Source organism: Sebastes umbrosus, chromosome 1 (assembly GCF_015220745.1).
Source record: "Sebastes umbrosus isolate fSebUmb1 chromosome 1, fSebUmb1.pri, whole genome shotgun sequence".
Lineage (NCBI taxonomy): Eukaryota > Metazoa > Chordata > Actinopteri > Perciformes > Sebastidae > Sebastes > Sebastes umbrosus.
In genome coordinates, this window is record NC_051269.1 from 31,416,838 (window position 1) to 31,442,553 (window position 25,716).

The window sequence follows — 25,716 nt, forward strand, 5'->3', positions numbered from 1 at the left end:
AGCGTAGGATCAGCAGGAGGGAGGAAGACAGCTGTGTGTGTTCGTGCGTGCCGCGTACATTTACTAAGTGTTAATGTAGGAAACTTGGAGGAGCAGATCGAGGATTTATAATTTTATAACCGTCTGTTTCATTCGCTCACGCAGGTTCAAGCCTTTATGGGAACAGAACAATTATGGTCACTTGATGATGATGTAACTCACGTTGCATTTCTCTAAGTCAGCAGAGTGGCTTCCTGTGGAAAACGGTCGCTGAGTTTTCCCTGTTTTACTCTCAGCCCTTCTCTCTTTGTTGGCAAGAGAGGAGAGAAATATGTTTTATTTTCCAAGAAGAAGCAGTTCCACCTGGCTTGAGCTGCGGTTCCAATACATTAGAGGGTAATCATTTATGTCCACTTCGCACTCAGAAGCGTCCAACACACTTCCTGTTGGCCTGTTGATGGAATGTACTCTGGAATGATATAATGACGTTCCCACATCCCAGACTGCTCGACCAGAAGTATTTTAAATGCATTGTGTTTATAGAGAGTGGTGTACAAGAATTCTGCTTATGAGTAATGATAACAAAGACGCATCACATTTGGGCTAATGACGTGCTTTAGTTGTGGCCAGCAGGCAGGTGGTCTGACAGCTGCTGGGAAGCAGAGAAACTGTATCTGCTGACTTATAGTGTGTTTGTGGTAATGCTTTGTTGAATTATAGAGATACTGCACAGACAAATATGCAGCCGCTTATCCTCTGCTGCTCATAAGACCTTGAATACCATAACTCGATCAAATATCCACCAGCATGGACAGCCATGTCCTCTTTAAAAGTTGTTGGAATAACTTGCATTAAAGCACAGAGCCGGAATAATATACTATAGTTCACCTTACCAAGCTTACCATAGTTGGATTTCTTTGCTGTGAGATAGTGCTGAAACAATTAAACGATCACCAGAAACTTAATCAACAACAATTTTGACAGTAAATTATCTGTTTAAGTCATTTATCAAGCAAATAAATTAAATATCTTTTGGGTTTTGGTAGGGCTGACTTTGAAGCTTCGACCGTTGCCATGGTAATTGGCATCCAAATAAGTATTCAAATGCTTTGTTTTTTGTTTTTATACATTATATATATATAATAGTATAAGTATGTAATAATAATGTATAAATCCCAAAATATGATGGATATCACTATTTGTTATGTGTAGAGGTGCGTGTGTGTACAGTAGTGCGTAGTAGGGTAGTAGGGTGATGGATGGGTCCACAAACACCGGACTTTCGCCCAGGAAGCCGGGTTCGTGTCTTGTGTGAAACTAAAAGTCAACGTCCACTTATTTTAATCATGACTTTTTTTCCAAAACCTACAAAGTAGTTTGGTTTTGTGTGTTGAATTTCGTGGTCATTTAAGCCATTTTTACTAAACCTAACCATGTAGTTTTGCTGTATTATTTGTTTTGTTTCAATATACATTTACCGTGTGTTTAAAACTGTTAAAATGTGTGACTGTAATCCGGGATAAAAATGTTTTCCCTCAAAATGTAATTGAGAATGAAGTTCAGTTGTATGGGTACTTCATTTAGTAGGAGACAGGGTTCATTTGAAGAGATCACCTTGGGCTCTGGGAAATTGTGTAATCGCTTGTAATTATTAATCGCAGCCCCTGTGAAGAAAAAGTTCAATAATAAACCACTTTCTTCCCCAGAGATACCGTATCATATCCAGTTTAGCTTAGTATAAAGACTGGAAACAAAGGAAAAGCTAGCCTGGCTCAGTCCAAAAGTAACACCTCTACCAACACCAGTAAAGCTCACAAATTAAGACGTTATATCTTGTTTATTTAAAAACCAAAGTATAAAAACCACACTTTGTGGTTTTATGAGCCTCCTCTGGTCTCCTGGATAATTAGTGAGCTGTAGAGGTGTTAGTAGACAGATTTTATTACTTTTGTACAGAGACAGACTGGCTGTTTGCCTTTGCTTTAAGCCTTTATGCTAACTGGCTGTAGACTTATATTTACATATATGAGAGTGGTAACAATCTTGTCTTAAATTATCTTAATTATCTTAAAGGAATAGTTCAAGAAAATATGCCTGAATGCACTGGATCAGCACTTTGTCTCAGCTGGCCCAGTTTAGTTTAATACCATTAAACTGAGGCTGGAGTACACAAGCAATGGTCCTTTTTGTCAGCCTCATGTTTGGTCTCTTTGTTTCATCAGCCATCGGTGCAGTCAAATGTTTTTTCAGGGAATGAGTGTGATGTTTGTTGTGTGTTGGGAGCGGGGTTTAATGGGAAGCAGTGAAGGCGTCTTTGTTAGCAACACATAAGATACTAGTGTTTGGCTTGGCTAGTTGTCGGTGTGAAAGGCAGTCTGTTTAGGCAAGTGTGTGTGTGTGTGTGTGTGTGTGTGTGTTTTGTGAGAGGATCATTTACTAGAGGCTCTTTTGATGGAGTCTGTGCACGTGCATGTGCTAATTGGTCTATTGAGACTTGAATCATTTTGTTAAATGGGTGACTGAACAGCTTCAAATGTTTGAACTAGGGCTGTCAACGTGAACGTGATAATAACGCGTTAATGCAAAAATCATTTTAACGCCACTAATTTCTTTGACGCATTAACGCAGTCGATCTTTCAGAGGTTGTAGCGGGCTTGCTTTAAAGCTAGAGTGATGATACTGGCATCTATGAAACTAGAAAACCTAAGAAATCCATGTCATACCAACTTGTCAGGAAGGAGGCTAAATAACGCTCCAAAGTTATGCTAAACTTTGGATAGAAAAATTTTGGCATGGCCATTTTCAAAGGGGTCCCTTGACCTCTGACCTCAAGATAAGTGTATGAAAATGGGTCCTATGGGTACCCACGAGTCTCCCCTTTACAGACATGCCCACTTTATGATCATCACATGTAGTTTGGGGCAAGTCATAGTCAAGTCAGCACACTGACACACTGACAGCTGTCTTTGCCTGTTGGGCTGCAGTGTGCCATGTTATGATTTGAGCATATTGTTTTATGCTAAATGCAGAACCTGTGAGGGTTTCTGGATCATATTTGTCATTGTTTTGTGTTGTTAATTGATTTCCAGTAATATATATATATATACATTTGCATAAAGCAAGCATGCTCACTCCCATGTTGATAAGAGTATTAAAATCTCCCTTTAAGGTACATTTTGAACAGATAAAAAAATGAGCCATTAATTTGCGATTAATCACGATTAAATATTTTGATCAATTCAAGGCCCTAGTTTGAACAAATTTTGCCATGAAAATTTAGTTTTTTAGATTAATAAATGTTCACCTATGCATTTGTAATTTTCTTTGTTTGTCCTTTTGTATACAGTCTCTCTCAAAAACACAATCCTCAGCTTCATGCCAGCAGCTAATGAAGGAGGGTTACAGACAGACAGCAGGCAGACAGAGAGAGAGACTGTCAGATGGACAGACGGAGGCGGGCACAAATGAAACAAAGAGAGAAGGGGGAATAGATGATTTCTTGGGGGAGAAGGCTGTTATGGACAAAAATTAGAGCAAAGCACTGAGTCGATTTGACAACACGATGACTCGTATCCTGTTCTAGAGAACCCTTTCACAAACAGGTCGATGTAAAAAGCTGCAAATGTTTGTTTGAGGTGACCAAAATTGGTTGTTAATAATATAGGGGCTTGGTGAGTGTGGTTTAGGATGTAAGAACAAAGAGATGAAGGATGGGCTGCACTTACTGTCCCCACCCCAAAACCACCTGCGTCCGCTCACTGTCAGACAAAGACAACAAGACATGTGATCGACGATTTTATCTTAAAATCTGAAATACTTCAGTCGGCAAACAAAGAGCTGATTTTCAAATGTAGTTTAACCTTTTTGTCTTGCAACAAGTGATGGTGTAGAAACATGGGAGAATAATGCAAATCACATTATTAGAATCAACGAAAGATTATTATTCAATACAAGTAAAAAGATTTAAACCCACTGATATTTTCCACAAAGACAAAAATGTGTGACTTGACTGAGACTGACATGTTATGATTGATCATTTTGCATTGAGCAGGACTGAGCACAGAGTCTCTCAAGCGTTCAGACATCAGTATGCTACTCAAGGGCACTTTGCCTGTGGCAGCGGGCGGGCACTGCAGATGCAACACAAGCCACTGACTCGCCACCGTAACACACTGGCCTGTCCGTGATAAAGATCGTATCAGCAGGTTGTCGTGTTTTGGCTGATTTTCTCTCTCTCAGGGAAAGCAGCGTCGTAGAGTAAGAACACTGGAAAATGAGCGTTTTTGAGAAAGAGGGAGCTGGTGAGACTGAAAGGAAGATGTACAGGGACAGACACATCATCAGACAGACAAAGAGGAAATTGGTCAGTAAAAAAAAAAAAAAAGCGCGAGTAATGCTGATGCCTGTTGCCATGGTGATTGGGGTCAATGAATGGTTGCCATGGAGCTCGCTACTTGGAATTCTGGGAAGGGGATATTTTGATGTGTGTGTTCGTCTGTACTTGTGGGTGGAGGATGATGAAAGCGTGTATACATTATAAATGAGACAGTTTGAATCTCTCTCTGTGTGTACTTACAGTAATAACAACAAGACCTTCTCCTGTTTATACTGAAAATACAAAGAATTAAAATGCACGCTACAGTGTCTAACTTTTACATTTCTTTTTACAATACAAAAGAAAATATTGAGATAGTTTAAGTTCAAACTTTTACCCAAAATTAGAGCAATTTAGCATTTGTTTGTTGTGTGTGATGGAGACACTATTTGATTTGAATTTTAGAGTTATGGTTAGGTTTTAATGTTTTATGGTGCTACATGCTATGGGCTGAGTGATATGTATTAGGACGTGAAAACAATAACAATCTAATTGATTTGGTGCAAACCCTTTTTGTACTTTTTGGTGGGTGATATGGATAAAATTGTCTACCGTGGTAAAGGTAATTTTGTTGTGATATATCATGATATTGTTAGTTTTCTGGCAAATCAGGAATGTCTGCTTTTGGTAATCTACTGAGCTGTTACCCAACAATAACAATTTTGACCAATTAATGCAATCAGTTGAACGGTTCAATGAAAATAAAGAAGAAAGAAAGAAATATAAAAAATGAAATAAAAAGCAAATCTTAGAGGAGCAGCTTGTCACTTAAAGGAGAAAAGCTGTTCCACCTCAACAGCCCACCTTAAGAGAGTCTGAGCTGGTGTTGTTGCTAACTCCGGGGCTAACCGTCTTCACTTTAATCAGCAGGTGGCTGGAAAACAAAACCCGGGAGCTTGGCTTGGGTCTTGAGGAGTTGTAGCAATTATTCACTGAATATAAACTGTGCACACACTGCACTGCTACGTTCACAGCTATAACGTTACTGACAACTTCATATTCATTGTCGTCATACGCACACGTCAGGCACTTGCTAACGTTACGCCAGGCAGACATACAGCTGACAACCTCGCAGCTGAACTAAATGATGCGGTGGAGACTTTTACTGGGAAAGAGGCTGCATGTGTCCACGACAACACACGCAGCATCGTGGCTGCAACATTAACTCTCCCGGTCTGGTGAACTGGGGACTGTTTCGCTCATACACTGCAGCTGGTGATAAATGATGGATTCAACCTGTTTGTGCATCGGCTTTTTGTTGCAGCTGGGCGGCTTGTTAGGCACTTCAACCACAGCACCTCAGCATGCGACGCATTAATCTTGTCGGTTAGCTATTGGTTAGAAAACAAATTCGAAATTCAAAATCCTTAATCAAGATACTTAATTGATGCTAAATAGATGATAAAATCATATAAACATCCAATGTTTCAGGGTGCCCTGGTAGCTCACCTGGTAGATTGCATACCATCAAGGCTGAGTCCTTGCCGCAGAGGCCCGGGTTTGAATCCGGCCCATGGATGTATAAGACTTGATATGGTGCCGTCGCTTAGCCTTGTTTCCAGTTTTGTTCCAGTGGCCACTCACAGTATTGCAGTGAAAAATTCCCTTGCTGCCTAAAAGGCATTTTCCCCTATAGACTACCACTGTAAAACTGTTGACACGACACCTCGACCTGCAAACAAGGTAGATTATGACTCTTTATATTATACATCTTTGATCCATGGAGATTCTATATTTGTAAAACTTTCCTCAAGCAGTTCTCATTGGACTGAATCTGCGCCATCTTGGGGTCTGGTATCCAGTTATTACATTATACATCCATGGTCCTTTGCTGCATGTCATCCACTCTCTCCCCTGCCTTTCCTGTCTGTCTCTTGCAAAATTAAATAGCAAATTAAGCAGAAAAATGTTGCTTCCTGGTTCAACATTGCCTCATATAAGAGGGTTGAAAAATTTGCATGTATCTTCCTATGACACATCACCACTGTGTCGTGTCTTGTCTGTTCTCAGTGATGTTGAAGATAATAGTGTCTTATAAGCCCATGAGGGCGAGGCGCCATTAGGCATGCATGCAGGCGTGTAAGACAACAATTACTACAGTAAACCAGGCATGATGATGCTTTAAAGTAACTTTATTTATGGTTTTCTGCTCACTGTCTTCTTTGAGGCATGTAAATGCTGTTTTAGATAAATGTTCCAGCTGTCAGCAAACAGTTGTTCACGCAGCAGCAAGAGTGCCATGACTTATTCATCCTCTTTGTTTAGCAGAAAGTTAAGGTGTGAATGGAACTAAATTTGGCAGATTAAATCTTTTATACATAGTTTGGGCTTGTGTCCTATCAGAGTCTTCCGATAAAAACATGTATTTAGTAGGTTTCTGGGTCAGTGTGTGCGTTTCTGTGTTGCCCGTCATATTCTGCATCTGATTCATTTGTTTATTCACGATTATGTGTGTGTGGTTGTGACTAGACTACACATGAGACAGTGGATTTGCTTCTGTCCACCTGATGTAAGAAGAAAATGAGGTCATTGCCCATCACACACAGTCTGATTTGCTGAGTCAGCTCGCAAACAATGTCAAATAAAAGATGCATGAATTACATGACAAACTGTTGATGATACCCTAAAATGTTTTGCAATATATCAGTAAAGTACAGTATGCTGGTATCCAATAAACAAAATGCACATCTGTCACACACACACATGTATTTTAGGTCAGTGGCTCAGATTAGGAAGCATCACAGAAGAGGTTGATGGTGAATTAGGATTTTTCCAGGACATACATGCGCATGCACACTTTGCATTTGTGCTCCATTAGCAGCCCGTTCGCACGAAAAGGCATATGGATGAAACAATAATGTGCTTTAAGAAAATACTTCTTGCTTTTGATGTGTCATTAGTACGCCATGTAGTCTGTACTGACTGATTTCACATGGATAAACGCATCCATGTGAACATGCTACGCTCAGAGCTAGTGATGCAGAAGAAAAAGCGAGGTCGATGGGTCCAACAAACACACGACTTTTACCCCGAAGACCAGTGTTTGAGACCAATGTTTTGTTTTGTAAGCTACGTTAGTGACATTTGTCACGTTTTTTAGTAACGTTTGTGACGTGTTATCCATACTGTTATGTGTGTCTTTTACTTAGTTTACGTACTTATTTTAAGCTCATCCATGACGTTTTGCCTAAACCTAACTAAGCGTTTTTATTGCCTAAATCTAACTGCGGACAATTACCGTAGTTTTGTTCCGTGGCGTATGAAATGACATGCAAAGAGGCTAAAATGCGTCCTCATGACACGCGGAATGTCCGTGTAATGTCGTGCTACTTATACGCCTTCCCGTGAGACCGGGTTGCATTACATTTGATGAGACGCTGCATTTTTACTCTCAGTTTGTTGTATGTTTTCCAGTCCTAGCTTGTTCACTGTTGCTCCTGACCAGTCAAACATCTTGTATCTTACTCTAGATGGTCACGTTTCTTTTACTCAAGGCACATACTGTCCAACAGACATGTATCATGTCATTTCCAGTGAATATCTTTGTTAATGTCTCATTGCATGTGAGTATTTTAGCCGCTGGGGTCCGGGCCTGTCTGGTATCAGAGGACTTGTTGTTCCCTCTGCCGCTGTCCTTCTGGTCCGTGAAGTGATGCTGCTGTGGATGTGATGGCATGTGACACATCGAGTCTGGAAGACATGGGGGACTCAGATAGTTTCTGGGCTGGAGCCTTTGCGGTGCGGTGCAGTGTGTGTGTGTGTGTGTGTGTGTGTGTGTGTGCACGCACTTTGCTCTCGTGTGAAGAGATGCGAGAGGATAGCCACGCAAGCTTCATGCTAGAGTACACACACGTCGTGGGTGACAAGAATAGACTCTGTCTGCTTTAGTGTGGATGGTTGTTGGGGCTGATGGGAGTGCACGTGGGGTTTGTGCACGTGAGATTCCCCTCCCCCGCCCTCATTGGTGATGTCAGATCGTGTACAGTATACTACTACCACTGGCAGCGAGTATGAGCCCATCCCCCCCTCCTGACTGGCGTGCATCATCATCATCATCATCATCATCATCATCAGTGGAGCAGCTTTGGGGTTTCCTCCACTGTTTAAACACACACACACACACGCACGCACGCACGCACACACGCACACACACACGCACACACACACACACACACACACACACACATACACACACACTGAGCACACAAAGGAAGCAAGTGTCATTGAGACCACATTTTTAAACACACAAATATCTTCTTCGTCGCTGCCTTGGCGTCTTCAGGCAGCCATCGTGTCTTGCAGCATTACCCATAATCCTCCTTGGGAGTTGGTCTTTCTCCATTTCACTTTAATCTCATAACTCTCTGGTGCACGTAGTTATGGAAGCACGCTAATAGCTGAGATCCTGTAACAATGTAGGGAGCATTGAAAGGGACAAATAAGGACAAACATGCATTCACAAGCTTACACACACACACACAGACACACACTCAAAGACACACATTAGCTACAGTAGTGCTGTTTCTTTGGTATTTAACCTTGCCAGAGCTGACAACCTTCTTAGTGTATTGATTTTCAAAGCTCGTAATTCCCAATGCACTTTGATATACATGCACAAACATGCATGTTTATACTGGGAAACAAACACTACATGCATCCAACATGCAACACAAAGCACAAGTACCACAGCAAGCTGTTCTCATTCTTCGTTTATAGCTATACTTGTGAAAAGTAATGCTCTGTAATTCGTATATATTCCACAAAATCAATCCAAATGTAATCCATGTAATCGTGAACCCGGAAGTATAAAGATGCCGCGTAGGGAGGAGGTCAGAGTGGACAGATGGGTCAAAAAACAATGACCTTTCATCCAGGAGACCGGTGTTCGTGTCCCGTGTGAAACCAGAAGTCAACGTTGATTTATTGGTCACGTAACTTAAGTTACGCCACTTGCGGAGTTGTTTCAACCTAAACCAGTGGTTCTCAAACTGTGGGGCGTGCGTGACAGGTGGGAAAATGTGATACGCAAATCATGTTTTGAGGTTGGAATCTTTTTCACGGCAGAACAGTAAACAGATCTGCTCTTTATACATAATAGTGTTCATTCAGACAGGTAGTCTGTAGGTTTACACAATGAACAGATATTTGACAGGGACAAAAAGAAAAACAGACAAACAAGATACTTTAACGTGCTCATCTGACGGTAATCAAAATAAAATGTAACGAAGTAGGGCTGCACCAGGTAGTTTGAAGCTTCATTCATAACGTTGACATTATAATTATTATATTATTAAACTTACATAAACATTAGTCTACCGTCCACCTTCTCTTCCCTCTTCTCTCTCAAACACGCACCGAGCGAGCGACGCGGCGCTCCGTCCGTCTCTGTAATTGCCTCAGACCTCAGTCCAAAAGTCAAAATGTATTGAAAAATAGAGAGATCGTAATAATTTAAAATTTTCACTGCAAGTTTATATCTAACAAAATATTCTGAGGGGGGAGGGCGTGAAAATATTTCTTCCTCCAAAGGGGGGAATGACAGAAAAAATTTGTTAAGTAGTTTTTGTCATGTAACGTCCGTACTTCAGTTACGCCACTTCACAATCTTTTCCTAAACTTAACCAAGTAGTTTCCTGTGAAGAAGACAGAAGTTTTGCTGGCCATTCGTAGGAAAAATGCACAAAAAATGAGGAATAACTTTTTGTAAGATATACAAACCTTTGTATGAGGATACTTTGACAACAGTCATCCTATTTTCTGAAGCCTGTGCTGAACTTGAAAACTGGGATCAATGGAGCGTCGGCTGCTTCTGTATCAAATGTCGCCTCGTCATTAAATGTCAGTCTCTGTTTATTGGCGGTGTGTGTTGCCTGAGACACGACACGCTTGTAATGAGCTTATCCTCCAGATCGACCAGCTGTTTGACATTGAATGTGTTTGGTTCACGGTGACTTAATGGAGAACACGATGCTGTTGGGAGTGTAGAGCTTGGATGTGCAGTCAGTGTTGTATTTCTAATTGACATGCAGCTAAAGAGCAGAAACTATAAGCCAGTTTGATGGATTACACTGCATGCAACAACAACAATACTCAAGTGAAACAAATTACTCAGATGGCTTAATGAAAGGTCTCTCAACTCTGATTTCCAGCTGTCTTTTTCTCTTTGAAACAATATAAATCAGCCCTTCTGTGCAGACCACACACACACCATGCCTGCTGTGTCAGTGTCATGTTGTGGTGGAGAAAAGTGCCGTCTGTATAAACAGTGTGTGTTCTGGGTGAGAGAAGAAGAAGAGTGCAGGATAGACAAGTCAAGAAATAGCTGAACAAAAAAAGCTCAGGAGCAGAAAGGAATTCTGGGAATGTTGTTCTCCGGAGCAGGTGTTAAAGCTGCAGACAGACATGTCAGCTCCCCCCTCAGCTGTGTACATCCTCTCTAAAGTCACAACCTTTGTGAAATAAACTAGATGAGCCGGTTCCTTAATTGTTTACATGTTCTTTCTCCAAGTCTGCACGCGCAGCATCTCTGCTGCTGTGATGTATAACACAAGCTGTCAGGGTGTTTTCAGAGTGTTAAAGAGTTGGAGAAGAGGGTGGGGTTGAGATTGTGTGATGAGATCATCGTCTCCCAGAGTTTTAGGGGTTATGGTCGACGTGTTCCAGCACATGCAGGGTGTGACGCTGATCCTTGGCTCGACCGTCTCCAGTAAGCTTCAGCGGATCCTGAGGACTGGAGGCGAATAGAGAAATAAGTTCATATTTATTTACTATTTGAGGAGATATTCTGTTAGGGCTGCAACTAAAGATTATTTTCAATGTTGATTAATTGTTGTTTGGTCTATAAAATGTCAGGAAATGTGTTTCCCAAAGCCCAAGATGACGTCCTCAAATGTCTTGTTTTGTCCACAACTTAAAGATATTCAGTTAACTGTCATAGAGAAGTAAAGAAACCAGAAAATATTCACATTTAAGAAGCTGGTATCAGAGAATTTAGACTTTTTTGGGGGGCTGTCAATTGAGTAAAATATGTAATCATGATTAATTGCATGATTGTCCATGATTAATCTCAAATTAATCGGACATTTGTTCTGATTTTTTTGCTGTATATAGGTATATGTGTCAGAGGAACCAGAAATACAGTTCGACATTGTAAGACCGCAAGTAGCCCCACCTCTGTGGCCCACATATAAGGAGTTGCCATACCAACTGACCCTGTAAATGTGTCTGTGTGTGTCTAATGGAAGAAGACCCCTAGGGGGAAGATAGTGGTTTGGGAGGGCTTCTCGTCCACCCAAACCACCTGACACACACACACACCCTGCTGAGTCCCCATTCTCTTCATATTTAGTGTAGATTTAAAAAACACATATAAAATAACACTTAAATCTGGAGTACTTTATTGCATTGTTGTTACTGTTGTTGATTAAATTCAAAGTTGCCGGTACCCAATATAAAACCCTATGTGTTGTAGCTGCTCACCTTATGGATACTTAAGTACCAGTCTATATGTCTCTGCATGATGTCATTCATTGATTTCGCAGCCCGGCCTTGGCCACTAATCTTCCAGAGTGATGCCTTTGTCGATCCAGTCATTAGGATTAATGTTCAAGTCTGTGAGACTGGGATGTGTGGTGACTGATTGCAGCTTAAAATACAGATATGTGTTTGAATGCACAAAAGTACAGTACAATATACTTTTACACTGCCCAGTTTGGTCTTTTTACTTTCTTCTTCAAATCATGCTTTCATCTCCCACTCCCTTTTGTTCCCATTTCCATCATTTGTCTGCTTTTTAAGATGACACAGACTTGGTTACTTGTAACTAGTCACTGTGATATTGTGGCGTACCACTAATCTAAGAATTTTATCCCAAACTAGAGCTTGAATCTTGTTCTGAATGTAATGGTTTTCAGCTTAACGTGTGGTTCCACTTCTCAGAAATGGCAGTCTGTCTGGTTTATACGGAGTCTGGCATAACTGACGAGCATATCTGATTAACTGTGTGGCTTTGTGTTCTCTCTGCAGGGCTGGCATTGATGATGTGGAGACAGACGTGGTGGAGATTGAGGCGAAGCTCGACAAGGTATGAACCGTGTTATTTCTGCAGTCTGTGCTGCTCATTAAAATATGCTGCATGTGTGTACGTTGCTTTTAACTGCTGTTAAATTGGGTTTTTCTTCCACCATGTTTCTGGTGGAAATCACAAACAAAGACATTATATTGCACATTGTTAGAAGAGGGACGTTCTCGAGTTGATTCACATTTTTTTAATAAAGAACGCCACCAAATGTCAGATTTTGAGTTTGTCTATAAACAGTATTTTCTTTAGACACTGTGAATCTGATCTTAGAGCCCTCTGTCTGTCTGTCTGTCTGTCTGTCTGTCTCTCTGTCTCTCTGTCTGTCTGTCTGTCTCTCTGTAATTGTGTTTCTCTTTTCATCTTTTATATCTGTCTGTCTTTCCTCTCGCTCTCTCTTATCTAAATGTCAGGGCTATTTAAACCAGGAAACACTGCAGACTTGAGGTATTATATTTAATAGGTTCATGCACTGCCAGATAACACACACACACACACACACACACACACACACACACACACACACGTTGGTGCTGGTGCACACTGAGCAAACACTGATTAAGGTCACAGAGGCAGCAGGTTTATATTCTGTAGTATGAAAGCAGCCCTGTTATCTGAGCATGTTTTGTCTTTGTTTATCCTGCTTAACCATTCACTCTGAGCGTTTGTAAGATATGAAATAAAGCTATTTAAGCTCATTTAACGCCCACCACTGTAGAGACATATTTTTAATCATATTTTTAAGGTTACTCTGCAGTGCATTGTACCTGGATTATTTTCACAAAAGAGGGTCTTATTTATTGATACATATATTACTTGTTCATATTCATGGATAGCACTAGCAGTCTGTCAAAGTTCTACATAGTACTAACGAAACTAGGGCTGCAACTAACGACTATTTTCATTGTCGATTAATCTGTTGATTATTTTCTCGATTGACATCCTCAAATGTCTTGTCCAAAACTCAAAGATATTCAATCAATTTACTGACATAGAGGAGTAAAGAAACTAGAAAATATTCACATTTAAGAAGCTGGAATCAGAGAAATTAGATTTTTTTGGGGGCGGGGGCTGTCAATCGAGTAAAGTATTTAATCGTGATTAATCGCATGATTGTCCATGATTAATCTCAAATTGATTACATATTTTTTACCCGTTCAAAATGTACCTTAAAGAGAGATTTGTTAGGTATTTAATACTCTTATCAACATGGGAGTGGGCAAATATACTTGCTTTATGCATATGTTTATTATTTATGCGTGCATGTAATGCAATTACCAACACAAAACAATGACCCATATTGTCCAGAAACCCTCACAGGTACTGCATTTAGCATAAAAAATATGCTCAAATCATAACATGGTAAACTCAAGCCCAACAGGCAACAACAGCTGTCAGTGTGTCAGTGTGCTGACTTGACTATGACTTGTCCCAAACTGCATGTGATTATCATAAAGTGGGCATGTCTGTAAAGGGGAGACTCGTGGGTACCCATAGAACCCATTTTCATTCACATATCATGAGGTCAGAGGTCAAAGGACCCCTTTGAAAATGTTTTTCCCAGTTTTTCCTCGCCAAAATTTAGCGTAAGTTTGCGCTTGAGCGTTATTTAGCCTCCTTCGCAACAAGCTAGTATGACGTGGTTGGTACCAATGGATTCTTTTGGTTTTGCAGTTTCATATGATACCAGTATCTGCATTAATGCGTTAAAGAAATTAGTGGCATTAAGAAGAATTTGCGTTAACTCGTTATTATCGCGTTCTCTTTGACAGCCCTTCTTTTTTTTTAATTTAAAAATTATTCAAACCGATTAATTGATTATCAAAATAGTTTGGGATTAATTTAATTGTTGACATCTAATCGATTAATCAATAAGCTCTAAGCGAAACGTGATATGGATTAGCCGCACTCACCTAAAAAAAAACGTATAATTAGTTAATGGCAAACTAGACAATGGGAGTGAATTTGTTAGTTGCATCATGGTCAAATGTTATTACCTCAATGGTTTCAAGTATGTAAGACCAGCAAGAATGGATGGGTAACTGTCTCCAGGGAGTCTATGAGCTGAGATAATGCCTCTTCAGATAAACTAATAGACTTGTGACTCAGAGAGCATTTAGAGGATGAGATAGTGTTAATGTAGTTAAGAGGACCTTCTCTCTACTCTTGCACAGTCTACTCCGTAACAATCTGTGTCTTCAAATCGAGGTCACTTACAGGCGTACGGTCCATCTTGTGCAGCAGGTAGAAAATAAAAACAGATTAATATTCTGTAAAGAGATGAAGTGGTTATTTAGATGATTGTGACATTTTCTCGTCATTGCAGTCTATCTCAGGTTTATGAATAGGTCTCAAATTAGCGAACCAACAGGCGACACTTTGACATTTCAAACAAATGTCCATGCCTCCGCCCCGTCACACATAAAACACACACACACACACACACACACACACAGATTATTCCAGCCCCCAACAGGTCAGCAGCCTCCATTGAACTTTGAGCCCCGTTTGAACACCATTGATAGATGACGAGGGTCGGAGCGGGGGGGGTTTTCCATCAGGCTGATTTGTTCTGTTCAGCAGGGGTCCTCACACTGCTCTGTTAGGATGCTCTGAAGCTGCCTGAGGTCAATCTGGCAGCAGCGAAGGCTCTTATAGGAGAACATTAATGAGATTGATGATGGCTGAACCTGCCTGCAGTGATGTTGACCATTCTGACCGGTGTGAAAACATTCAATGCTGCCCCTTGTAATGCTTTCAATCCCTGCTAACTTGATTTTGCAGCTTACTAGTGTACTGGAATTGAGTCTTTTAAGGGTACCACAAGCGAAAACAAAACTATCACTGCCATAGACCATTTGTAAGTTGCCCAAAATATAAAATTGCCCATCCCACACCTCATTGAATAGTGCGACTTCTGCATTACACTGTCACTGTTTCAGTCTATTAACAGGGCGAGGTCTGTCATGTGGTACCAGATGTGGCATTTTGACACCGAGCGGACCCCCTGTGGTTCTTCCGGCCCATTTATCAACAAATCCTGACACGTATACTGTGCCTTTAATGGCCGTGCTCGGACCCTGGGGGCCTCTGTACAGCACATGATGAGATCAGATTCTCACATATCGGCCAATTTGTTGACAGATATGTTGTCAGACCAGCCTGGGAGAAGCAGCAGCAGCAGCAGGAAACATGCTGCCTTGTGTTTTGGGTTCACAACAGCGTCAGTTATGTGCACATGAACGTAAACATGCATACTATGTGATGCAGATAACCACATCTATACAGTGTGCACATTTTTAGCCAGCAGCTCGTTTCAGCAATGCTCACACGTATATAACAACTGTTATTTTTTAGTCATGCTTGTCGTATATCGTGCAGTTATCGGTCCTCACTCTCTAGTTTCTCATCTCCGGCCTGTCAGCCACCCAGAAAACCACACTCGCATAGCGACAACCTTGAGAACTCCGGCACCAAATGAGATAATTAAAGGTTTACTCTGCACTCGCTCTTCTGCACAACCCCTCACCAACACACACATGTTCTGATCCTGTAGTACACACACAGCTGCATCGCTGCGGTGGTAATGACAGCGTACCGCTCTGTAGCTTATCATATAACCCGTAAAGTGGGAAAGTGCAGCGGTTGCCAGTTCATGTGGTGTTTAAAAGAGTGCATACCATCGCTGTGAACTGCCTGCACCTTGTAATATATCATTATATATTAATATGTTTACAATTAGGTTTTAGTTCTCATATGGCTGCTTCTGAAATCACACACTGTTTGCTACCAACATACAGTATGTGCACGACGTATAGAAACTATTTGAAAGTGTTGTCCCCAAAGGATGCCACTGACTTTGATCCCTTCATTTCACTTCACTAGCACCAGCATGAGGTTGACATTTGTGTTTTTACATGAAATTTTTCAACAATCATTTCGTGGATTGTCATGAAATTGGGCATATATATTCATGGTGCCCAGAGGATGAATCCTAATGACTTTGATGATCTCCTGACTTTTCCTCTAGCGCCACCATGAGGCTGAATGTCTCGACAACTATTTGATGGTGAAATTTGGCACAGACATTCATGTTCCATGCAGTATGGTCCCAATACACTTAAACAAAGCACACAGCAAGCACATGAAATAATAAACATTACAAGTATTAAATATTAAAAGGACGTTAACAGTGTGACGGACCCGACTAACTCCTGGAGTAGGCAGTAATGACTACAAGGGACAGAACACACAGCAAGCAAATACAATAATACGCCATATATAAACTACCACATTAAAAAACATCAATGTTAAAGAGTGATGGACCCGACTAAGTTCTGGGGTAGGCTGTAGTGAAATGTGTGAAGGTCGATTTCTGTCTTGATTTAAAAAATTTCAAATGAACGTGCTTCTTTAACAAGAACAAAAACAAACATGTACAGGAAAATGCACACATAACATAATGCATTGTTTCTGTTTTTATAGTTACTTTCCTAGTTGCTGTAGATTTCCGACAACGGTGCATCTGAAAGCTTCTCTGTGCAGATGAAGCATTCTGACATATTTAACAGGGTTTTTAACACAGTGATTTCAATGTTTACTGCTTATTTCTATAACAGGCCTGTCAGAGATGGTGCAAAATGGTGATGATTGATTGAAGTGTTGGAAACTATTGAGAGTTTACTATGGAGGTGCTATCAAAATGATGGAAGACACAGAGATTATAAGGCCACATGCTCATGATCATCTTACTCATTTGCCTTTTTTTATTTGCACTTCTACCAGGATGTTTTATAAATACTATATTCTCATTTGGATACCAGACACACCAGCTTCAATAACGCCTGCACTGGCCTTGATTCAGACATGAGGATTATTCTAAATTTGAGCGCCCTCCTGGATTCTGCATGTGACCAACAATTCTTTTGATTTGCGTCATCGCTGTGCCTATTAATATCCCAGAATCACACTGTGTAAAACATGTGACTCTTTAAATAGACAGACAGAGTTTCTTTTGTGTATTTAAAGTGATGATTTTTCTGTTTCTCCATCTCCACTAGCTGGTGAAGCTGTGCAGTGGGATGATCGATGCCGGCAGGGCCTACGTCAGCGCCAACAAGCTCTTTGTCAACGGCATCAAGGACCTGTCCCAGCAGTGCAAGAAAGAGGAGGCGATATCGGTGAGCGGAGGTTCTTTAAAACGGACCTCAAATCTGTTGCACATTCACCGAGGAGTGTTTGAGGGTCTCGACAAAGGGCCGCTCATCTATCTTTACTAGCACATTCCTGTGATTCCCCACATGAATACTAACAGTAGAGCAGCATAAACAGTGTTGTCCAGACACAGATTCATCCAGCTGTTTTAAACATGACAGATGTGACCACCACATGCAGACAGGAGATGTTTATGCTGATAGTTTACATGGCTGGAAGCAGAGACATCTGAAACCTGCTTCATGGTTTTCTTCTAGGAAAACATTTGGACTAGATTTCCTGTCGGTACGGGGGTCGCCTGGGTAGCTTTGAGTGAAGCAAAAACATAATTGTTTCATAGTCAACAATCATTCAATGTTAAGCTTAGGCTAGATCACGTTTTGTAGACAGTTTAGAAGAGTGATTAACTAATAGATATCACCATGAAACTTCCCCAGTTGATCATTTACATTCTGTATTACAAGTTTTCTGAAATTGTGTTTTTAAATATGCAAATGAGGCATTATCTTTTCAAATTTGTGCAATGCATACATTTCCAGAACAGTAATCTGAACATTGGATAAAGCCAGGTTCAAAATTCTTGTTTCATTTTGTTGACCTAACCCTTTTACAGAGGGGATTTTGGATATCTCTTTTTATCACTCCATAAATCAGAAAATACTGTCAACAGCCCTAAAAAAACAATTTTCGCCATGTTTTAGGAATAAAATGGTCTATAAATCAGGCTATGGATGACATATGAACAAACCCTTCTGTAAAAACCTTCGGAATATAGAGAAACTGGAAAGTTTGGTGTATGTAAGTCCTGCTGAACTGGAGATTTCTGGCTCAGAGTCTGAGAGAAAACTCATTTTGAGAAAACAGCCTTTAATGTTATGTAATGTAAAATTCAACACATTTTGAAGACACCACAGGTGAATACGGTACAAATTTAACTAAAAAATATCACCATGAAACTTTCACAGTTCATTACTTAAATTTAGACAATTATTTTTTGTATTAGTTTTTCTGAAATGTTTTGTTTAAATATGCAAATGAGGCATTATCTAATGCTAACGTCTGGTGAATTTAGGAGAAATTTACAGACACAAATAGACAAAGTAGTAAAATAAGCACCTTATTGTGTATTTTGGATGTTTTCTTTCCACTAGTCTGAAAGAAAACATGTCATGGAAGCCAAAAAGCCCCAAATCTCAAAATTGATTAGTGTATGAACAACAATGTTTTGCCTGTAGTGTCTCCCCTTTATTTTATTTATTATGTGAAAAAGAAGTTTATATTCATGTGGAAACCTGTGTGCTTACATTATATGTGCGTGTGTGTCGTCAACATTGCAGGAATGCCTTGAAAAGTGTGGAGAAAGCCTCCAGGAGATCGTCAACTACCACATGGTAAGACACACACACACACACACACACACACACACGTACACACACGCACAATAGTTTAAGCCACAGGCGAGAGGTCGAGGTAGAGTGTTGTTCAGACACGCCCAGGTCCTCTTGGCATGTTAACGTCTTTCAGACATCCAGTCCCTCCTGGGTCCAGGGTTGCAACACACACACGTACACACACACACGTACACACACACTTACACACAATTTAACTGTGACCTCACTCTCTGTGACGGTGAATCTGTCCACGCAGGCCGGTCCACATGCGTGTGTCTGATTCAAACCACATGCTTCGGCAGATGTGTATGGCAGCTATAATGCACAAATATTCACATACACTCACACGCACACACACACACACACACACACACACACACACACACACACACACATATGCAGGTTTTATTCATATGACTCTCTCCTCATGACTAACTGTGATTAAGAACTCTTCCCTTTCCGGGAATCTGCTACAGGTTCGGGAAGCCTGAAGGCGATTATACAGTTAAAGAGATATTATGACATTTTACACAGTTTTGGAACAGTTACATGCATGACTGACTCTTTGCCACTCTGTACAGTAATGACTGAGCCATATGTGAGAGTGTGTAGCGTTTTGACGTGTTTGCCTGTCCATGCCTGTGCATGATTGTATGCATGTGAACTAACTCAGAAAAAAGAAAGGTGAAAGTAGGATTTGTAAAAGTGAAACAGGGAACATGAGGGAGAGAACGAAGGGGAAGTGAGCTGGAGAAAAGAGAGGGCTGTGGGAGAAAGGAATGAAGAGAGAAGATTAGAAAAAGAGGCCGTTGCAGGACACGACAATCAACAGTCGCTACAAATCCAAGTTTTAGACACATTTTTTCTGGATTTAAACTATTTTTAGCGGCTCGTGGGATCATTTTGGTCTCACAGCAAATTTCTGTTTTTCAAAGTTCTGCTGAAGTTTTGAATTAAAAGCTTGTATGTTTGACATGAAGACCAAAGTACATCTCTTATTTGACCCTTTTACAGTTCGCAAAAAATATCGACGTACATACAGTATGTATGCGCACGCAGTTTGGCAATGGAAGTACGGTGGAGTGCAATAGGTTGTCAAGCTACGCAAGGGCATTACCACCAAAGATCGTGAATGCAAACTACACAAATTGACTTTCCAGATCCGCGTGCTATTAGTGAGTGACATTAGCAAGTGGCCCAATATTCAGTGGCCAGATATATACACGTATTTGTTGGAGAAACCTAGCGTGTAACGTTAGACCAGCGAGAAATTGAGTTAACTGTTTTTTGATAACGTTGGCTGTAAAAGGGTCTATACTCAGATTTGTATGTTTTCTAACAGAGACCCTCTCATATTAAAGCTGCTACTAGATACGTTTGTTGGTATCCTTTTTCTTTCTTATAACTGACTTTTAAAAGTTGTATGGTCGTGTCACATCCTTCTGCCAGACTGTTTGTTGTGCTGTGAGTGTATAAGAGATGTCTATCAGCAACTCTTATCTTCCCCTTTTCACCTCTTTGTTTTGCTTTGACCTTGTCAGAGACTCTTATCTTCTCCTTTTTGCTTTTTCAACTGCGCTGCCTCCTGCTTCCGCCACTTTATCTAAATGCACTCGTACTACAATATGTTATACTGTCCGTTACACTCTAAGCCACAGATGGGGGCTCCCGTTTTGCAATTCCTTCGCGTTTATTTCGTGGAATGAACTTAACTAATGTAGTTGAAGAACATTCAAACACTTCTCTCTAGGTAAAGACGTACCAATTAGTTAAATAGAGCGGTACATCCAAAGCATTGAATACAATAAAAAAAAACTGTTGATCCTCCCATATTCCTCTCTAAACTGTGTTCTTCTTTTTCCCATATTTTATATTCATGCGCTCACTTCTCTGACTCTGTTTCACTCCTCCAAGGTCAAACCCGTTTAAACCCCACTGGAGCAAACATTGTGTATTTAGCCTGTGTTGTTTATTATTATTTTGTTTATGCTGCTTCTTTTTGGTCACTATCATTTCTGGTAATTGGCACAGGGGTGTAGTTTCACTTTATTTTACCTGTTCACTTTACCTGGATTTAGACAAATAGGGTAAGTTAGTCTCCGATATTATCAGTTGACCGTCAGCTCCTACTTTAGTTTTTCCATAACAGTTGTTGCTTGTAATACTTAATGTTTGATAAACAGCATAAAAAAACAGCATAAACACATCTGGACTAGGTATGGGTTGTTTGAACGGGTCACACAGTAAAGAGCCTACTTAGCCTCTTAGCGGCTTTTTTCATCAATAGTAGTCGTTACACCCACTACCATTAAACATCCAGGAAATGCAGCTTTTGGCCATGCTTTTAGGCTACTTGCTGTTTTTTTTTTATCACCACCTGTTTCTCTTCCTCTGCCCCTCCATCACCTCTCCATCCATCCATCCTCCTTGTACCCTCCTCTCCTCCTCCCCCCACTCACTTACCCTTCACCACATGCCTCCCGCTCCTCCTCTCTAACACCCAGGAATTACACTAATAGCTTGTCTGGCAGACAGTATGAATGAAGGGATGGAGGGAGGTAGTGAAAGGAAATCTGTCTTTGTCCGACCACCCACTGAAGCGTATTTCTGCAGCTTCTCTGCTCTCGTCAGACACAAAAGAAGCCATTCAAAGAGTGTGCCCATTTAACTTTGGTGCAACTTTCTCTACTGTGGTGGAATTTTTCCTGCAAAATCAACACTACAATAAATACAGGAGAGACGGCTGATGGGACTTCTACAGTAGCAGTAGAGCTAGACATGCTGTAGGTTGGGTTGAGTCATACCCAGGGCACCGTAATCCAGAGCAGGTTTGGGTGGAACATTTGGATTAGTTTACATGTGGGTCTAAAGTCAATCTGATGGAACTGATTTTTATTTTTTTGTCTGGGATTTAATTCTTTCCTGTTGAGCTGGCAGATCGGTTGTACCACCCTGGAAAGTACCAAACTTTCATTTTGCACAGCACATATTTTACTTCTAATTGCTTTATTTTTTTTACATGAATCACCCTAATTTACAAACCCAGAAAAATGTTACCAATAAAAAGAAAAGAACAAAGTGGATCTTTGCTAATATAAACACAGGATTGCATGAGTTGTGAACTGTTAAATTCTAGTTTTGCCACCTTACATTAAGAATATATTGCACAGCAAAGAAAAGAAAGGAATTGTAGAAAGGGACTGCCGGTGCAAAGTCATGTATAAAGGAGCTAAGCGTCTGACTGACCACTTGAAAATCCACCACACTGTGGCAGCCATTTAAAAAGCCATTTAAAGAGGAGCAGCAGCAGATTTACAGTACATCCCCATGAGTACGTTTGTGAAAATGTGTGAACTGCCATTTAAAGCAAGAAACCAGCCTGTGACGTCATCAGGCTCTGCAGGAAAGTCATATGGATGGAGGCACATACACACACACACACACACAGACTAAGCCTGTAATCCCCAATGTGTATGTTTATTAACTAGAGATTGCTATAGAAAGTTTAATCCACAGGCTACCTACAGTGATTGTTCTATACATTGTTTGTGTATGTGGCTATGAAACAATCACATTATAATCCAAGCGCATTTGAAGCACTCACTAAGACATTCTAGCTGTCCATAGTCATATAGTGGTGCAGGAATGAGTCCTAAAACCCGGAAATGAGTTCGCATTTTAGCACTTTCGGTTCCCTCGTCTGGAAGTTAGTGGGTTTTTAGTTAGATGCCTGAAATAAGGTCTGTGATTAACACAAGATGAAGAGATTTTAACGTTTTGTTCTACGATATAAAATACGTCTGTAAATATCCCACTTGTGAATTTTGAAGCTTTTGTTTGTCTTAGAAAAGGCGGTTGCTAACAAGTGGCTGAATGAGACTACTGAACGTCATCACGCTGGCTCGTCTGCCTTTACAGTGTGTACTCATGCTCATATGACTGTGGTGCAGTTCGTTTATAGCCTAACGTAAGCTTTTTACTTCTGGCGATTGCATTCACACTTCAAAATCCATAAAAGTGGTGTTCAGTGGTGGAACAAAATGTGTATCATTAAGTATCATAAACGTTTGTTTGCCGCAGAGCTTATTTTATGAAATAATCCAGAACCCAATGGAAAAATCCCATTGGCTTTTTGTCGAGGGAACCATGGCAAAGCTAACTTCCTGGTTGGCCTACAAAAAATACGTCATCCCTGCAGCACTTCTCTGCACATGGATAAATCAGCGAGACACACATATTTCCTTAATAAAGATGGATGGTCTGTTCAACAGCTGCCATATTGTGTTCATTATATCTGGAGTGTGGTCAGAAATATAGAAGCGGAAGGGAAATCCTCTTCAAGATGGAGAGAAGATTTGCTCGCCATGCACAAGAAGAAAAAAAACATAGAGAAGGAAGAGGAGGAGAGCTGAAGGACAGGACTATGAGATGAGAGAAAGGAAGAGGAAGAGGAGAAGTGGAAATCACACAGTTAACAGGAAGAGTAATCTGGGATCCTTTAAGGCTAAAAAAAAAATCTGTTGAGGCAGCAGCTGAGTGAGTGCACATGTGTGCATGTCCTCATCCCTCTTTCCTTTCTCCTCCTCTGCCTGTGGTTCAATCTGCTACAGCTATAATATCGAAAGGGTTCATATTGCCATCTTGTGGCGAGACGTAGCAACTACAGGTTTGCAGATTTACTCCAGTTGTGCTCATGTGTCACCTCTGTTACTCTCTCTATGCACAGATATTGTTTGACCAGGCTCAGAGGTCGATCAAGCAGCAGCTTCACACCTTCATTAAAGAGTGAGTATCACATGTTCAAGTTTATACATAATGAGTAAAGACTGGTGGAAATGGACATCTTAGGGCAAGAAAAGAGACATACATGCTCTTTTGATTTAACATAGACATTGACATAAATTAAACACTTTGTCTCTATTTCCCTGCACCTCCTTCAGGGATGTGCGTAGGTTCAAGGACACCAAGAAGCAGTTTGACCGGGTGCGCGAGGACATGGAGCTGGCCCAGGTGAAGAACGCCCAGGCGCCCAGGAACAAGGTGCACGAGGCTGAAGAGGCCACACAGGCCCTCATCCTCAGCCGCAAAGCCTTCAGGCACCTGGCACTAGACTACGTACTACAGGTGACACACACATACACACACATACACAAACTCTAGATTGTATTACCAGTGTTGTCCTCTAGGTGGCGCTGACACTCAACAGCTGCAGAAAAGAAACACTTGGTGGTTTTAAAAAAGGGACTTAATCATATATAATCTCAAACATGCAGCCTAAAATCTACATTTTGCTTTTCCTCTTCGTTTCAGATTAATGTGCTTCAGGCCAGGAAGAAGTTTGAAATCCTGGATGCAGTGAGTAACCCTGATATATATCCTCTAATTTCTGAAATTTCTTCTCAACATTATTGTATATGTTTTGTATATGCGTGTACATGTAGTGTCCCTATTAGTAACACAGTTGTATCACGACCGTCATTGTCTCTGTGTGTCTCCTGCAGATGCTGTCCTTCATGCGCGCCCAGTACACTCTGTTCCAGCAAGGCTTTAACATCTTGGACGAGATTGACCCCTACATGAAAAAACTGGCTGCACAGGTAAGACATAACTAACTAACTACCGAAATGAAGTGGAAATACATGGAAATACATGTCCAGTGTTCCACTACTTTTGTTACTTTATTTGCTCAGCACCCCCCTATGAACAACAGCTCTTTTGGCAACTAATACAAACACTGGAATAATCAGTGAGGCCTGGTTTTCATTGACATTTTCATTATTGTCTGTGTTGGAGTCCTGTCTGTGGTTGTAGAGTTTTTTCATTAAATGGATTAAAATGTCTTACAGCAGAAACTGTGATCTTATATTGAAGTTATATTCTAGATTTTGGCAGCTTATAGAGGTTTGTTTAGTCATAGAAAAATACACTATCAAGCCAAACAACTAAAGAAATCTTTCGCAATATCTGTATTGTCAACATAAGGTTAGATGTTAACCCTAATATTGCCACTGAGGTGTGACAAAATGTCTTCATCCTACAGACTTTCACTATCTTTCTGGCCATTTAGAGACATTTGGGCCTTGTGCTTACAGAAATTAAATAGTTTATTATCTTTTTGATGCGGACATCACAGTAGCATTAGAATTGTAGCATACATTTATGCACAAGGACCAGATCCACATGTTTAGTGTTCGTACCGAAACGCCGATTTTCAACACAAGGCTTTTTAGAAAAAGAAAAAAAAAAGAGTTAAAATAGAAAAAGAAAAATCCACAAAACATATAATAGATATAGTTATTTGTTACCTACAATAAAATAATTATAAGATTACTCTATAGAAATGTCCCAGTGACTGAGTTGTGTTTAAACACACTCACGACAACGATTCGTAAATGTTTCACATATGTGTGTGTGCATAGTTTTCTGTCCGTGTGTCTTTGTGTTTTGTTTATTCCGCTCACACTTTAGTTTACCTGTCCTACAAACTCCGCTGTTGTTTGCTCTGTGCAGCTGGATCAGCTGGTCATCGACTCTGCGATGGAGAAGAGGGAGCTGGAGCACAAACACGCCATCATCCAGCAGAGAGTGAGACACAACTCTTAACTTCTCACACTTTTGCAGTTATGAGGAATACATTACAAACAAGTTTTTCTTCTGCCTTTATTCGTCTGGAAATCTGC

At 40.6% G+C, this 25,716-nt stretch overlaps 1 protein-coding gene across 4 annotated transcripts in view; it reads left to right on the forward strand.

Moving 5' to 3' along the window:
* acap3b (ArfGAP with coiled-coil, ankyrin repeat and PH domains 3b) overlaps positions 1-25,716 on the forward strand; it is a 76,614-nt gene that overhangs the window by 24,139 nt on the left and 26,759 nt on the right. For all 4 annotated transcript variants that reach the window (XR_005206107.1, XM_037763781.1, XM_037763791.1 and 1 more), the window contains exons 2-9: positions 12,380-12,437; positions 17,492-17,611; positions 18,983-19,036; positions 23,763-23,821; positions 23,977-24,160; positions 24,347-24,391; positions 24,538-24,633; positions 25,547-25,621. Coding sequence is in view for 3 of the 4 variants with exons in the window: in XM_037763781.1 (XP_037619709.1) it covers positions 12,380-12,437; positions 17,492-17,611; positions 18,983-19,036; positions 23,763-23,821; positions 23,977-24,160; positions 24,347-24,391; positions 24,538-24,633; positions 25,547-25,621 (691 nt within the window). In the remaining variant the exon portion in view is untranslated. The remainder of the gene's footprint in view (positions 1-12,379; positions 12,438-17,491; positions 17,612-18,982; positions 19,037-23,762; positions 23,822-23,976; positions 24,161-24,346; positions 24,392-24,537; positions 24,634-25,546; positions 25,622-25,716) is intronic.